This window comes from Mustelus asterias, chromosome 9 (genome assembly GCF_964213995.1).
Source record: "Mustelus asterias chromosome 9, sMusAst1.hap1.1, whole genome shotgun sequence".
Classification (NCBI taxonomy): domain Eukaryota; kingdom Metazoa; phylum Chordata; class Chondrichthyes; order Carcharhiniformes; family Triakidae; genus Mustelus; species Mustelus asterias.
In genome coordinates, this window is record NC_135809.1 from 10,677,494 (window position 1) to 10,695,331 (window position 17,838).

Below are 17,838 nucleotides of genomic sequence, written 5' to 3' on the forward strand. Positions count from 1 at the left end.
TTATGATGATAGGTTGAGAGAGCTAGGTTTTTTCTCCTTGGAGAGGCGAAGGATGAGAGGTGACCTGATAGAGGTGTATAAGATGTTGAGAGGTATTGATAGAGTGGATTCTCAGAGGCTTTTACCCAGGGCTGAAATGGTTGCCACAAGAGGTCACAGGTTTAGGGTGCTGGGGAGTAGGTACAGAGGAGATGTTAGGGGTAAGTTTTTCACTCAGAGGGTGGTGGGTGTGTGGAATCGGCTGCCAGTAGTGGTGGTGGAGGCGGATTCGATAGGGTCTTTTAAGAGACTTTTGGATAAGTTCATGGAAGTTAGTAAGATAGAGGGTTATAGGTAAGCCTAGTAGGTCGGGACATGTTCGGCGCAACTTGTGGGCCGAAGGGCCTGTTTGTACTGTAGCTTTTCTATGTTCTAGAAATCATAGAAATCATAGAAATCCTACAGTGCAGAAGGAGGCCATTCGGCCCATCGAGTCAGCACTGACCACAATCCCACCCAGGCCCTACCCCCACATATTTACCCCTAATCCCTCTAACCTACGCATATCAGGACTCTAAGGGGCAATTTTTAACCTGGCCAATCAACCTAACCCGCACATCTTTGGACTGTGGGAGGAAACCGGAGCACCCGGAGGAAACCTACGCAGACACGAGGAGAATGTGCAAACTCCACACAGACAGTGACCCAAGCTGGGAATTGAACCCAGGTCTATGTTGTAAGGTGAGAGGGGAGAGATACAAAAGTGTCCAGAGGGGCAATGTTTTCATAAGAGGGTGGTGCTGCCAGAGTTAGTAGTAGAGGCGGGTACAATTTTGTCTTTTAAAAAGCATTTAGACAGTTACATGAGGATGATGGGTATAGAGGGATATAGGCCAAACGTGGGCAATTGGGCCTAGCTTAGTGGTAAAAACTGGGCGGCTTGGACAAGTTGGGCCAAAGGTCCTGTTTCCATGCTGTAAACTTCGATGACTCTATAACACTGGCAGAACACAGAGCACCTACTGACAGGGGAGTTTATATCATTGAGTTTCTCTCCTTCTTGACTGCATGCTACGAACCTCGGCTCCAATGGCAATTATCAAATTAAAGTTACTCCTCAGAATAGCGACTGAGTCAAAAAAAGTGTGCACATCAGCAGTTTGGAACCACTTTAAAGAGAGATCAGGATTGGTGCTATTTATATGCAGCGTAGTGTGTTTAAAAGGGCTTCACATTACCCTGTCACTCAGAGCTGCTTAACTGCTGGGTAATTTACGCAAGATTTCGCAAATGGGTGCAAGCAAAGGCATTTTTTATATTGGCGCTGATTTAACTTGGAGATGGCTGAGAGGAGCTAAGTGCCATAAAATCTGACCTTCAACACTGATTTATTTTGTAACAAATACTTCTTCTCTAGCTCAAATTTAAAAAAAACTGACGCTCTTAGATCAGTACCGAGGGAATGCTGCAGTGTCAGAGGTGCTGTTTTATAGTTCCATAGAATCCAGTGAATCTCTTTACAGTGCAGAAGGAGGCCATTGGGCCCATTGAGCCTGTACCAACTCTCCAACAGAGCACCCCACTCAGGCCCAGACCCCCCCCCCCCCCCTATCCCCATAACCCCACACATTTAGCATGCCTAATCCACCTAACCTGCAGGTCTTGGGACACGAAGGGGCAATTTTGCATGGCCAATCCACCTAACCTACGCATCTTGGGACTAGTATCTAGTATAAGTGTCTGGCACAGAGAGGGTTAACGTGGGACAGGATACCTCACTGCCCACAGTGTGATGAGAAGGAGCACATGACGGCAGTCTTGGACTGGACAGAGACGAGTGTAGAAGCAAGCATGGAAACCTCTCCGAACTTAGACCTTATCCTGTATATATGTATATTGCTATGAATGGTTAACAAACACTTAATGTGTAACTGCACCAGACTAAGAACCTCTTGACAAGGCCTAGCATGAACGCAACATCTTACAACAACTAAAGAGTAGTGTGTGAGAGCTCACGATGTGGAGAAATGAGAGGAGGACCTCCCTTAGGCCGATCACTTTCTACTCTGCCTAGACCGCTCAGATTTTGATATTTCAGACGATATTGACCGGATCTCCTGTTTTTACCAGCTCAAGGCACCTTTGCTCCAACTCACAAATAATTTGTTCATTAATAAGATACATTAATAAGCCTGAAGAACGATACTGCTTCTAACCAGCCTTGTAGATTCTGGCGAGGTGAAATAAGACTTGGGCCAGGATTCTCTGACCTCCCACCAGCGGGCTTCTCGGCAGCGGGAGGCAGCACGCCGTTTGCTAGCGACGGGATCGAAGAATAGTGAGGAGGGGATAGGATTGAGGTGTATAAGATTATGAGGGGCTGCCCCCCTTGGTTGATGGGTCAATCACAAGGGGGCATAGTTTTAGGGTGAGGGGCAGAAGATTCAGAGGGGATTTGAGGTAAAAGAAAATTCACTCAGTGGATAGTGGCAATCTGGAATGCGCTGCCTGGGAAGATAGTGGAAGCTGGAAAACTTACAACCGACACAAAACAGTGACCAGCCGGAGAATTCCGGCCTAGGTCAAGATTTACCTACAAGGTCAGGACATTCACACAGAATCAGGCTCCAAATATATTTCACTCCAGATGAATTTCAATTTTCTTAAATTCTCTCTTCTGTGTACTCACATCAATTACGTCAGAGAGGTCATGGATGTAGTATTTGAAAACAGAATTATTGCTCGCTTCCAGTGTCAGCAGATACTCATTTCGTGCCTTGATGGATTTCAGCTTATTTTCCGAGTACTTGGCTTGTCGCTATCCCACATAAAATGGAAAAGAAAAACCGGTTAACGGAAAGGCTCAAGATGAATGCACAGTTCATCCGTCAAAGACACACACACACACACAAAAAACAGGACACAGAAAACCTTTAAGAGATTTCAATCAGTCGCTATGGCAACTGGATACCGCAGGGCCTAATTTTTCAGAGAAAAAGCCAGGCCTGGGAGCCAAACCCACAGGAGGCAGCACTGTCTATAACTGCCTAAAATACCACACCCAAGAACCAGGATTTGGAGTTGTACAGAATGTTGGTTAGGGCACAGTTGGAGTACTGTGTGCGGTTCTGGTCACCTCACCATAAGAAGGATGTGTTTGCACTAGAGGGGGTACAAGAGTAGATTTACCAGGATGTTGCCCAGGATGGAGCATTTGAGCTATAAGGGGAGAATGGATGGGGCTTGGATTGTTTTCTTTAGAGCAGAGAAGGCTGAGGAGAGGATATGATTGAGGTGTCTTAGATTATGAGGGGTATGGACAGGGTAAATAGGAAGCAGCTGATCCCCTTGGTTGAGGGGTCAATCACAAGGGGCATAATCATAGGGTGAGGGGCAGAAGATTCAGAGGGGATTTGAGGTAAAAAAAAAACACTCAGAAGGTGATGGGAATCTGGAATGCACTGCCTGGGAAGATAGTGGAGGTCGGAAACCTTACAACCTTTACAAAATATCTGGGTGAAACATAACATTCAAGAATATGGGACAAGTGCAGGAAAATGGGATTAGCGTGCCTTTAGAGGTAGTTATTGTCGGTGCAGACTCGATGGGCCGAAGGGTCTACAGAGAAAGGAGAGGGAGTTGAAGAGATGGACAGGTTTAGGGGGGAATTGCAGAGTTTGGAGCCTCAGAGGGTAGTGAATCTGTGGAATTCTTTCCCGCAAAGGGCTGTAGAGGCTGGATCGTTAAGTATGTTCAAGGCTGGGATAGACAGATTTTTAATCATTAAGGGAATCGAGAGTTATGGGGATAAGTTATCGGGAAAGTGGAGTTGAGGATTATCACATTGGATCAGTCATAATCTCATTGAACGGCAGAGAGAACTCGATGGGCTGAATGACCTACTTGTGCTCCTATGTCTTATGGTTGTTGACACAGAAGCCTACAAGTGCCTTGCAATCAATGTTGGAGATAAGTGTGGAAGGGGACAGGGGGAAGGGTTTAAGAAGAGAATAATGGTGAAGAAATGCATTGGGTTGATTGGCCATGCTAAATTGCCCCTCAGTGTCAGGGGGAATAGTGAGGGTAAATGCATGGCGTTATGGGGGATAGGGCCTGGGTGGGATTGTGGTCAGTGCAGATTCAATGGGCCGAATGGCCTCCTTCTGCACTGTAGGATTCCGTGGTTCTTCTCTGAAATGGAAGCTGGGGTTAGTTTTGCTCTCTGGACGTGAGCTGGCTCTCTGACAGAGAATTGCAAGGTCAGCCAGACTCTTGCTGATTAGCCACATCTGGTGATGGACGGTTAAACCAGTTCCGTACCAACACATTTAAACCTGTGCCTTTTGGATATCAGGGATTGGGGGATATGAATCATATTGGGGGAATGGCCAGGACGGGTAAGGGTAGGTTTTATGCTGAGGTCAGCTGGAACTGACCGAATGGCTCTACAAAGAGCCAGGATAGACTCAGTGGACTGAATGGCCTCCTTCTTTGCAGTAATGACTTTATTTGGTTGTTTTACAAGCGCCAGTGACTTGATGTTGCCGGCGCTGTAACCGGACCAGTTCCAGGGCTGGTGATAACCACACATATGCCCTGTAGCACATCGCCCACTGTAAAGATGGCAGCTGCGCGTGCGCAGGGTTGACAGCATGCACAGCCTTCCGGCAAATCTTTGGCTTTCATGCAACCTAAATGGAAAACTGTCTCCCAAGGGCTCTGAATAACAAGCTGGTCTACAAATGAGTGTATTTAAAACCATCAGCCACTCGGGGATGATGGTCAGTATATTGGAAGTTTAAAGCACATGCGTCATGTACTGAGGTGGGATCTCCAACATTCACATTGCTGAGCTGTGCATTGGCCTGGTCCTAGAAGAACACGTCCCATTTTAGCAAGGCCTACAGTATGGTGACCTTCCCCTCTACAAAAGGTCGTGAACAAAGCCCAGTCCGTCACGCAAACCAGCCTCCCACCAATTGACTCTGTCTACACTTCCCGCTGCCTCGACAAAGCAGCCAGCATAATTAAGGATTCCACGCACCCCGGACATTCTCTCTTCCACCTTCTTCCGTCGGGAAAAAGATACAAAAGTCTGAGTTCACGTACCAACCGACTCAAGAACAGCTCCTTCCCTGCTGCCGTCAGACTTTTGAATGGTTCCATCATATATTAAGCTGATCTTTCTCTTCACCCTATCTGTTACTGCAATACTATATCCTGCACCCTCTCCTTTCCTTCTCCCCATGTACTCTATGAACGGTATGCTTTGTCTGTATAGCGCGCAAGAAACAATGCTTTTCACTGTATACCAATACATGTCATGATGTGGAGATGCCGGCGTTGGACTGGGGTAAACACAGTAAGATGACGATGACGATGGCATTGCTGCAACGGCCTCAGTGCTCAGCGCCAACAACTGCCAGTTTCCAGATGCAATTTTACATCTCATCCGCTTCATCCTGGACCACAATATCTTCACCTTCAACAACCAGTTCTTCATCCAGACACACGGAACAGCCATGGGGACCAAATTTGCACCTCAATATGCCAACATCTTCATGCACAGGTTCGAACAAGACTTCTTCACCGCACGGGACCTTCAACCGGTGCTATACACTAGATACATCGATGACATTTTCTTCCTTTGGACTCATGGTGAACAATCACTGAAACAACTCTATGATGACATCAACAAGTTCCATCCCACCATCAGGCTCACCATAGACTACTCTCCGGAATCGGTTGCATTCTTGGACACGCGCATCTCCATTAAGGACGGTCACCTCAGCACCTCACTGTACCGCAAGCCCACGGATAACCTCACGATGCTCCACTTCTCCAGCTTCCACCCTAAACACGTTAAAGAAGCCATCCCCTACGGACAAGCCCTCCGTATACACAGGATCTGCTCGGATGAGGAGGATCGCAACAGACACCTCCAGACGCTGAAAGATGCCCTCATAAGAACAGGATATGGCGCTAGACTCATTGATCAACAGTTCCAACGCGCCACAGCGAAAAACCGCACCGACCTCCTCAGAAGACAAACACGGGACACAGTGGACAGAGTACCCTTCGTTGTCCAGTACTTCCCCGGAGCGGAGAAGCTACGGCATCTCCTCCGGAGCCTTCAACATGTCATTGATGAAGATGAACATCTCGCCAAGGCCATCCCCACACCCCCACTTCTTGCCTTCAAACAACCGCACAACCTCAAACAGACCATTGTCCGCAGCAAACTACCCAGCCTTCAGGAGAACAGTGACCAAGACACCACACAACCCTGCCACAGCAACCTCTGCAAGACGTGCCGGATCATCGACACAGATGCCATCATCTCACGTGAGAACACCATCCACCAGGTACACGGTACATACTCTTGCAACTCGGCCAACGTTGTCTACCTGATACGCTGCAAGAAAGGATGTCCCGAGGCATGGTACATTGGGGAAACTATGCAGACGCTGCGACAACGGATGAATGAACACCGCTCGACAATCACCAGGCAAGACTGTTCTCTTCCTGTTGGGGAGCACTTCAGCGGTCACGGGCATTCGGCCTCTGATATTCGGGTAAGCGTTCTCCAAGGCGGCCTTCGCGACACACGACAGCGCAGAGTCGCGGAGCAGAAACTGATAGCCAGGTTCCGCACACACAAGGACGGCCTCAACCGGGATATTGGGTTTATGTCACACTATTTCACATAAATATTTCTGCTTTTTTCCTCCTGAGTCTTTATCATGCGATCCTAGAATCAGAATTTATGTCACACTATTTGTAACTCCCACAGTTGCGTGGACCTGCAGAGTTTCACTGGCTGTCTTGTCTGGAGACAATACACATCTTTTTAGCCTGTCTTGATGCTCTCTCCACTCCCATTGTTTTGTTTCTTAAAGACTGGATTAGTTGTAAGTATTCGCATTCCAACCATTATTCATGTAAATTGAGTCTGTGTCTTATAAGTTCTGTTTGTGAACAGAATTCCCACTCACCTGAAGAAGGGGCTCAGAGCCTCGAAAGCTTGTGTGGCTTTTGCTACCAAATAAACCTGTTGGACTTTAACCTGGTGTTGTTAAACTTCTTACTGTGTTTACCAATACATGTGACAATAATCAAATCAAATCAGATGTCGTCCTACCTTCTCCTTCATTTTCTCGATCTTCTTCACTGAGCTACGCCGCTGGTGTTTCTCTTCCAGCCGGATGCTGAAGACTGGGTCCCTCCCGATCTGTTTCTCCTCCTGTTTCTCAGCCTCCTTCAGCTTGCTCTCTGAGCTGATGCTCTCCGTGTGATACATGTGGTACGTCTTCATGACCTGCCGTGGCGACACAAGCAACATGAAGCAACACTTCCAACCTAAAGGACATGCTCTTCGATAGCACTTTCTGCAATTCCTCGGGGCATCCCAAAGTACCTCACCGCCAATGAAATGCTTCGGAAGTTTAGCCACTGGTACAAAGCAGGAGTCATTTTACACACACACACACACATACACACACACACGCGCACGCACACACAAACACACGCACGCACACACAAACACACACCCACACACACAAACACATGCACGCACACACGCACGCACACACACACCCACACGCACGCACACACAAACGCACGCACGCACACACACACGCACGCACACGCATACACACACACACACACATGCATACATGCACACACGCACGGCAGATGGTGAGATTTGACTTCAATAAAAATCTGAAATTAAAAGTCTTAATGATGACCGTGAAACCATTGTTGATTATCAGAAGCGCCCATCTGGTTCACTAATGTCATTTAGGGAAGGAAATCTGCCGTCCTTACCTGGTCTGGTCTACATGTGACTCCAGAGCCACAGGAATGTGGTTGATTCTCAACTGCCCTCTGAAATGGCCAAGCGAGTCACCCAGTTCAAGGGCACTTAGGGATGGGCAATAAATGCTGGCCAGCCAGCGATGCCCATGTCCCACAAATGAAAATAAAATCCCAGGGTATGATTTTGAAGAAGTGCAGGGGGGTTTTACTCAGTGTCAATGTACGTCGCTCAAACAATACCCCAAAAACATCCCGAGTCCCTGATCCTTTTCTGACCGTTTGGTGGCGAGAACTCACTGTGCGCATATTGTGGGCAGCGCGGTGGGCATGCAATGGAGGCTACACTCCAGAAATGCTTATTCGGCTCAAACGCACTTTGGGATTTCCTGAGGTTTTGAACAGAACGACATAAAATACTATTTTTTTTCTCTCTTTGCCAGGTTTAGTAGCGCAGACATTGCAACATATTCGCTCTCAAAGGAAACGGATTCCAAAAATAACCATTTATGGACAGCGTTAGCACTGTTCAACCGTCTCAATGTTTTCCAGTATCTCTGGCCTCCAACAGGATATCTTGGACACAGCGATGACTAATAAAGCTTTGTGAAAATATTTACACATATTAACGTGTCAAAGAAGAGGAAGCATTCACTGAGGTAATTAAACCATGCACCTTGGGCTCCCATCCAGATACAGAACAAGAAGGGAAAATAACAACAAACATTTCAACATAAAATGGCCCAGGAGTTACGTCTACAATGTATTGGCTACAAGCCAAACTTTTCACTTTATTTATGCTAAAATTACAGCCAGACACTTCACCTGCACTGGGTACAGTAAGTGACCCTTGCTCAGGATTCTGTAGTCTAAATTTAGAATCAGATCACATTTTCATGCTCTGATTCATCTGTTAAATCAGGAGATTTATGGACTCAGTATCTTTTCCCCCGATTGTTACTGAACCAGCCACTGAGAGAGCTCGGAATCGGCAGAAACGGCTATTGAGGGAGTACGGCGAAGGTTCCCCAGGCTGATTCCTGGGATGGCGGGACTGTCATATGAGGAGAGAGTAAGTCGGTTAGGATTATATTCACTGGAGCTTAGAAGAGTGAGAGGGGATCTCAAAGAAACTTATAAAATTCTAACAGGGTTAGACAGGGTAGATTCAGAAAGAATGTTCCCGATGTTGGGGGAGTCCAGAACTGGGAGTCATAGTTTGAGGATAAGGGGGTAAACCTTTTAGAACTGAGATGAGGAGAAATTTCTTCACCCAGAGGGTGGTGAATGTGTGGAATTCATTACCACAGATTGAAGTTGAGGCCAAACGTTGTGTGATTTCAAGAAGAAATTAGATATAGCTCTTGGGGCTAAAAGGATCAAGGGATATGGGAGGGAATCAGGATATTGAATTCGATCATCAGCCATGATTAAAATGAATAGCGGAGCAGGCTCGAAGGGCCGAATGGTCTACTCCTGCTTCTAGTTTCTATGTTTCTATGAAACAGGCCATTCAGCCCCACTGGATCATACTGGCTGATGTTTCCCACTCCTCCCACCCCTCCTCACCAAACTCTGTCCAACTATCCTGTTTTTTTTCATCCTCATCTAGGCTCCCTCTTAAATTAATCCATGCTGGACCATTCCCTTTGGTAGTGAGTTCCATATTCTAACCACTCTCCAAGTAAAGAAGTTTCTCCTGAATTCCTTAGTTGATTTACTAATGGCCATCTTGCCAGTTCTGCTCTCCCCTGCGAGTGGAAACATGTCCTTAGCTCTTCCCAATAGAACTCTTCCATCATCTTGGGAGAACGTGGGTTAATTAAAGAAAGCCAGCATGGATTGGTTAAGGGTATCGTGCTTAACTAACTAGCTGGAGTCTTTTAATCAGCTAACAGAGAGGGTTGGGACTACTTTAAAGGTGCCATATAAATGAAAGCTGTTGTTCTTGTAAACACTGCTGTTTATAATTCCCCAGCCTGCAACGCCAAGGCAGCTGTTAACTCGCTTCAGTTAAATTTATATAAATGACATTGATGACTATGTGGGGGGTAGGGTTAGTAAGTTTGCGGATGACACAAAGATTGGACGGGTGGTTAACAGTGAGTGTCTTGGGCTACAAGAAGATATCGATGGAATGGTCAAATGGGCAGGTAAGTGGCAGATGGAATTTAACCCTGAAAAGTGTGAGGTGATACACTTTGGATGGAGTAATTTGACAATAAAGTACTCAATGAATGGTAGGACACTAGGAAGTTGTGGAACAAAGGGACCTTGGCGTGTTTGTCCACAGATCTCTGAAGGCGGAAGGGCATGTTAGTAGGGTGGTGAAAAAATCATATGGCACACTTGTCTTTATCAATCGAGGTATAGATTACAAACGCAGGAAAGTCATGATGGAGTTGTATAGAACTTTGGTGAGGCCACAGCTGGAGTACTGAGTGCATGTCTGGTCGCCACATTATCGGAAGGATGTGATCGCACTGGAAGGGGTGCAGAGGAGATTCACCAGGATGCTGGGATGGAACATTTACGTTCTGAAGAGAGGTTGCATCGACTTAGGTTGCTTTCGTTGGAGCAGAGAAGACTGAGGGGCGACCTGATCGAGGTGTACAAGATTATGAGAGACATGGACCGAGTGGATAAGAGCAGCTGTTTCCCTTAGTTGAAGGGTCAGTCACGAGGGGGACATAGGTTCAAGGTGAAGGGCAGGATGTTTGGGGGGGAATGTGAGGAAAAACCTTTTTACCCAGAGGGTGGTGAGGGTCTGGAATGCGCTGCCTGGGAGGGTGGTGGAGGCGGGATGCCTCACAACCTTTAAAAAGTATCTGGATGAGCACTTGGCACAACATAACATTCAGGGCTGGCAGCTAGGATTAGATGGGAGTTCAGGTGTTTCTAATGTGTTGGTGCAGACTCGATGGGCTGAAGGGCCTCTTCTGCACTGTAGGATTCTGTGATTCTATGAAAGCAACACCAAAATAAAGCGAGCAGGAATTCAATGCAACCGCGGGAAACGTCCGCACAGGAGGCTCGATTCATTGTTATGTCGCCATACGGTGGCACAGTGGTTAGCACTACTGCCTCACAGCACCAGGGACCCAGGTTCGATTCCCGGCTTGGGCCACTCTCTGTACGGTGTCTGCATGTTCATAGAATCGCTACAGTGCAGAAGGAGGCCATTTGGACCATTGAGTCTGCACTGACAACAATCCCACTCAGGCCCTATCCCCGTAACTCTACATATTCGCTCTGCTAAACCCCCTGACACTAAGTGGCAATTTACAATGGCCAACCAACCTGACCCGCACATCTATGGACTGTGGGATGAAACCGTAGCACCCGGAGAAAACCCATGCAGACACGAGGAGAACGCGCAGACTCCACACAGACAGTGACCTGAGGCCCGAATTGAACCTGGGTCCCTTAAGCTATGAGGCAACTGTGCTAACCACTATGACACCGTGCTGCCACTGTTCTCCCCCCGTCCGTGTGGGTTTCCTCCGGGTGCTCCGGTTTCCTCCCACAGTCCGAAAGACGTGCAGGTTAGGTGGATCGGCAGTCGTCTACCCCGAACGGGCGCCAGAGTGTGGCGACTCAGGGATTTTCACAGTAACTTCATTGCAGCGTTAATCATAGAATCCCTACAGTGCAGAAGGAGGCCATCCGGCCCATCGAGTCTGCACCGAACACAATCCCGCCCAGGCCCCATCCCCACAACCCCACATATTTACCCTGCTAACCCCCTGATAATGTAAGCCGACTTGTGATGCTAATAAATACATTTCTAAAATATTTTTTTTTACTGAAACAGGCCCAGGTTCACAATTGAAAGAAGGGTTCTGAATGACAGGGGCTTCACAATACGTTCCAGCTCTCACAGGCACCTTGCATGCAAATCGCCCTGACTTAGTAAAGCCCTTCTGATGTACATGAGTGATTTAAGGGAATGTTCTGTCTCAGTCAGTCTGTGAGCACGCACCTCGCTGTGCCCTGCTGCATTCTATATAACAGCATGCCTCGGTGTTAAAAGGTTATTTTAAAAATGATTAACAGAAATAGGACACTGCGGAAGCAGGATACTATTTATAGACTACAGTGGGTTCAAGAATTATTAATGAATTTCTATTTTAACTGGTTATAAGGGGATATAGCCAGTGAAGTCTTCCTTGTTTTACATTCTCATCACATACACTCCGGGTTTTATTTTTTGGGACGGGGAGGTGTCGCTGGAAAGGCCAACTCATCTCCACTTGCCCTTGAGAAGGTGGTAGCGAGCCGCGTTTAGTCACGACGCTGAATTTGTCAGACTGCAATATGAAGAGGTGCCACGAGCCTCTTTGATGCCCTCAATCAAGTGGCCAGACTTGGAATGTGCCCCTGAAGAGGGGAGGAGGGTACCACAGATTATTTGACTGCAGATACATTGGTCATTGAGGTTGCCTCCCCCCTGGTTCCTGCCCCCAACACTGACTTATACATTGTCCAGTGGAGGTCACTTTGGAAAGGGGGAAGGGGAGAGGGGCAATAAGGAGAGGCGACACTGGCCAATTTGCCCATCTAGCCACAGGGGGTTAACCAAAACCACAGTGAGTGAAGTGCAGCACCAGCAATGATAGAAGACCTCATGTCGTTATCTGAAGGAAAGTGGTGAGCTCTCCTTAGTGTCCTGGCCAACATTCCTCCCTTAACTGATGCCCCCATAAACAGGCCATTTGTGTGCCGTGCATAAGTTGGTTCTACAATTGTCCACTCAACAGCGACTTCCCGCTGCTATTTATTAAACTTACAATCATAGAATCCCTACAGTGAAGAAGGAGGCCATTTGGCCCATCGGGTCCGCACCCACTCTCGGAAAAGGGTCGCATCCAGGCCTTTTCCCATAAACCTACATATTTACCCCACTAATCCCTCTAACCTACACACCCTGGGACACTTAAGGGGCAATTTAGCACGGCCAATCTACCTAACCTGCACATCCTTGGAGAGTGGGAGGAAATCGGAGCACTCGGAGGAAACCCACGCAGACACGGGGGGAACATGTAAACTCCGCACAGACAGTGACCCAAGCCGGGAATCGAACCCGGGTCCCTGGCGCTGTGAACCTGGTGTTGTTAAACTTCTTGCTGTGAGGCAACAGTGCTAACCACTGCGCCACCGTGCCACCCACTGCCACTGTGCTCACAGCACCTGGGGGGGCTAATCACATTATCCAATCTGTGCAAACAGATTTCCAGCAGACTTTAGTGGACACTTGATCTAACTGCACCTTATCCCTTCATGCGTCAGCTAATTTTAAAGTGAGCCTCACTGCCTTCTCAGGGCATCATTTACAAAATTGGGCCGCACCATTTTTGACAATTCACCAAGACATGGGCTGGGTCCAAAAGAGTTCAGACGATGGAGAATCAAAAGGGTTTGCATATATTGAAAGCAAAAGGCTCAGGAATGAAAGCCTCTTAATTTCTTTTGATTACATTGTCTTCCCTCCCCTCAGCCTCTGAGGGGACTGTAGGGATTAGACATTGATGGCAGATATGTCACAGAATCCCGGCAGCTGAGGAGGCAGGAGCCAACTCGACTTGGCCGCAAAATGATAAGTTATTTGCTGAGGCTGCAGAAGCTTGTGGATCTTCTCGTTTGTTCCGGAACCATCATTAGTCATCTCGTGGAAATTTCCAGAATCAAGTTTTTCTTTTGCTCACTCGTTCCTTTTTTAAATTCCCGTGGAACGTTTTCACCCGAGCTTGCATACTAAACACGGACAATTTAGTTACGTTAGGCATCGAGGACATTTGCAGAGAGAAATATCAAAACATATTTTATCTTCTTGCCAGTTGCGACCTTCTGCCTCGTAAAAGGATGGCGTGCACCGTGGTTAAGGTTGTCATCGACTTCAGGAAGTGTAGTGTAGGGCATGTCCCTGTCTACATCATGATGTGGAGATGCGGTGTTGGACTGGGGTAAACACAGTAAGAGTTTTAACAACACCAGGTTAGAGTCCAACAGGTTTATTTGGTAGCAAATACCATTAGCTTTCGGAGCGCTGCTCCTTCGTCAGATGGAGTGGAAATCTGCTCTCAAACAGGGCACAGAGACACAAAATCAAGTTACAGAATACTGATTAGAATGCGAATCCCTACAGCCAACCAGGTCTTAAAGATACAGACAATGTGAGTGGAGGGAGCATTAAGCACAGGTTCAAGAGATGTGTATTGTCTCCAGACAGGACAGCCAGTGAGATTCTGCAAGTCCAGGAGGCAAGCTGTGGGGGTTATTGATAGCGTGACATAAACCCAACATCCCGGTTTAGGCCGTCCTCATGTGTGGTGAACTTGGCTATCAGTTTCTGCTCAGCGACTCTGCGCTGTCGTGTGTCGTGAAGGTCGCCTTGGAGAACCGGGATGTTGGGTTTATGTCACACTATCAGTAACCGCCACAGCTTGCCTCCTGGACTTGCTGGCTGTCCTGTCTGGAGACAATACACATCTCTTGAACCTGTGCTTAATGCTCCCTCCACTCACATTGTCTGTATCTTTAAGACCTGGTTGGCTGTAGAGATTCGCATTCTAATCAGTATTCTGTAACTTGATTTTGTGTCTCTGTGCCCTGTTTGAGAGCAGATTTCCACCCCATCTGACGAAGGAGCAGCGCTCCGAAAGCTAATGGTATTTGCTACCAAATAAACCTGTTGGACTTTAACCTGGTGTTGTTAAAACTCTTCCTGTCTACATCAACAGGGATGAAGTAGAAATGGTCGAGAGTTTCAAGTTTTTGGGTGTCCAGATCACCATCAACCTGTCCTGGTCCCCCCCCCCACGCCGACACTATAGTTAAGAAAGCCCACCAACGCCTTCACTTTCTCAGAAGACGAAGGAAATTTGGCATGTCAGCTATGACTCTCACCAACTTTTACAGATGCACCATAGAAAGCACCCTTTCTGGTTGTATCACAGCTTGGTATGGCTCCTGCTCTGCCCAAGACTGCAAGGAACTACAAAAGGTCGTGAATGTAGCCCAGTCCATCACTCAAACCAGCCTCCCATCCACTGACTTTGTCTACACTTCCCACTACCTCAGCAAAGCAGCCAGCTTAATTAAGGACCCCACGCACCCCGAACATTCTCTCTTCCACCTTCTTCCTTCGGGAAAAAGATACAAAAGTCTGAGGTCACGTACCAACCGACTCAAAAACAGCTTCTTCCCTGCTGCCATCAGACCTTTGAATGGACTTACCTTGCATTAAGTTGATCTTTCTCGACACCCTAGCTATGGCTGGATCACTACATTCTGCACTCTCTCCTTTCCTTCTCTATGAATGGTATGCTTTGTCTGTATAGCGCGCAAGAAACAATACTTTTCACTGTATGTTAATGCATGTGACAATAAATCAAATCAAATCATTGTCTGCTGGGGTCCGATGACCCCGCTCTGACATGGCGATCTGTGTCACATTTAATGAAGAGAACCAGAGTGAGCTGGGAAGGTGCACGGTTCACTGGTCTTGGTGAAGGTCAATGCACCATTTGCCTTCTTCACCGCCTGCGGCACCTACATGCTTACCTTCAGCGACTGGTGCACGAATTCACCCAGGTCTCGTTGCACATTCGCCTCTCCCAATTTATGGCCATTCAGACAGTAATCTGCCTTCCTGTTTTTTTTGCTACTGAAATGGTTACCCTCACATTTATCCACATCATACTGCATTTACCCACTCACTTCAACATGTCCAAATCACACTGAAGCATCTCTGTATCCTCCTCACAGGTCACTGTTCCAATTCTCCCTGCGTTCAGCTGGCTCCCAGCGCTGGTAGAGGAGTGGGGGTGGGGAGTGAGTGAGTGAGAGTGGGAGGTAAGGGTGAGGGAAGGTGGTTGAAAGGGTGAGAATGGGAGGGGGGTGAGAGAGAGTGATGAGGGTAGATGTGTGGTTGTCAGAGAGAGAGAGGGTGAATGTGTGTGTGTGTCAGAGGGAGAGAGGGAGGAAGAGAGAAGGAGCGAGAGACTGAGAGAGAGCAAAAGAGAGAGAGTGAGGGATAGAGGGAGTGAGGGAGAAAGGGAGTGAGGAAGAGAGGGAAAGACGGAGAGAAAGAGGGAGAGAGGGGAGAGAGAGAGGGAGAGAGAGAGGGTGAGAGAGAAGCAGAGAGAGAGGCAGCGAGAGGGAGGGAGAGAGGGAGGGAAAAAGAAAGAGGAAGGGACAGGGAAAGGGAGAGAGGGGGGGAAGAGAGAGAGGGAAACAGAGAGGGAGAGTGGGAAAGAGAGAGGGAGAGAGGGAAATAGAGAGGGAGAGAGAGCAGGAGGGAGAGAGGGAAGGAGAGAGGGAGTGAGAGAGGGAGGGAGAGAGGGAGTGAGAGAGAGCGGGAGAGAGAGGGAGAGAGAGTGTGGGGACATGTTCTTGGCTCACTCCCACTCAGAGTTCTCATTCACCCTCAGCCCCTGCACACAAACAGGCACTCCCACCCACACTCATTGAGAACCCTGAGATGAGCAGTGAGCTGGACACACACACACACTCACCCTTTCACACTCAAATACTCATCTAAATTTAAAGGAAAAATGAGTTTTTTTGCTCAGCAAGTTTCTTTTCCTCCACTAGTTCATGCAGTGTTAACGTAAGCCTTACTTGGTGACTAATAAATAAACTTCAAAAACTTTAGTTAATTTAAAAGAGATTCATGGTTAATGTTGTGCAAACCTCAAGTTTCTGAAAGTTACTCAGCAACCCCCCCGAATAGGAGAAACATGGAAACGTGGACCCTCATGTGAAAAGGCTGGATGCGCAATGTGTTAACGCAATCCCTTATGAGGGATTGGGGCCTTGTCTCTTATATAGAAAAATAGGCTGAAGGATTTATACAAGAACATCTCAGGGAAAGTGAGTGTAAAGGCACATTGACATTTGTCACCTCCTATATACCCTTAGGTTCTTTTACCCCTGCCGAACAACACTGGATTCCCATCTCGAGTCTAATGGGCCATCTATTGCAATGGAAGGAAATTGTGGTCAGGGTTTCCCTGCTGTCCAATAACCACATAAGTCACTGTACTGCCTGCCCGAGGCAGGTACTTTCACCAACTCTTGGGACTAGCAGTGGAGAGAAGGGTGTTTATCATTGCCTGTTCCCAGTTGCCCAATTACCTTCCCAATAGACAGAGCGACTGCAGCTGAGAAGCCAGGCCAGAGTGTAGTCCACTCTTTCCCATCATTATTAGTCAACACATGAACTTACACTGTGCATGTTCTGCCCAAGTATTTCCATGTCAGTCCTGTGTGAGTGCCGTGGTGTGTTATACTGAGCAGAGAGCGCTTTATAATCCCTACAGTGCTGAAGGCAGCCATTTGGCTCACTGAGTCTGCAGCGACTCTCCGAAAGAGCATTCTCCCCAGCCCCTACTGCTACGCCCCCAATTCCCAGTAATCCCCTGCATTTTACCATGGCCAATTCACTTAACCTACACATCTTTACACACTCAGGGGCAATTTAGCATGGCCAATCCACCTAACCTGCACATCTTTGGACACTGAGGGACAGTTTAGCATGGCCAATCCACCTAACCTGCACATCTTGGGACACTGAGGGGCAGTTTAGCATGGCCAATCCACCTAACCTGCACATCTTGGGACACTGAGGGGCAGTTTAGCATGGCCAATCCACCTAACCTGCATATCTTTGGACACTAAGGAACAAGTTACCATGGCCAATCCACCTAACCTGCATATATTCGGAGTGTGGGAGGAAACCAGATCACCCAGAGGAAACCCATGCAGTTATAAAGAACTGACAGACTGTTTCTATGTCTAAGCACACCACATGGTGTGGCACTGGGGAATTCAGATGAGGAAGGTGTAGCTCTGGTCTCTCACTAGCATTGGGGCGGCACGGCGGCACAGTGGTTAGCGCTGCTGCCTCACAGTGCCAGGGACCTGAGTTGAATTCCAGACTTTTTATTTATTATTGAGTTCAAATTCCACTATCTGCCCTGGCGAGATTCGAAACCCGGGTCCCCAGAACATTAGCTGAGTTTTTGGATTAATAGCCCAGCG

General features: G+C 47.6%; 1 protein-coding gene across 1 annotated transcript in view; it reads right to left on the minus strand.

Moving 5' to 3' along the window:
- LOC144498489 (SLIT-ROBO Rho GTPase-activating protein 1) overlaps positions 1–17,838 on the minus strand; it is a 176,082-nt gene that overhangs the window by 14,267 nt on the left and 143,977 nt on the right. The window contains exons 5-6 of the mRNA XM_078219680.1: positions 7,121–7,297; positions 2,669–2,797 (exon numbers count right to left, since the gene is read on the minus strand). Of these exons, the coding sequence (XP_078075806.1) occupies positions 2,669–2,797; positions 7,121–7,297 (306 nt within the window). The remainder of the gene's footprint in view (positions 1–2,668; positions 2,798–7,120; positions 7,298–17,838) is intronic.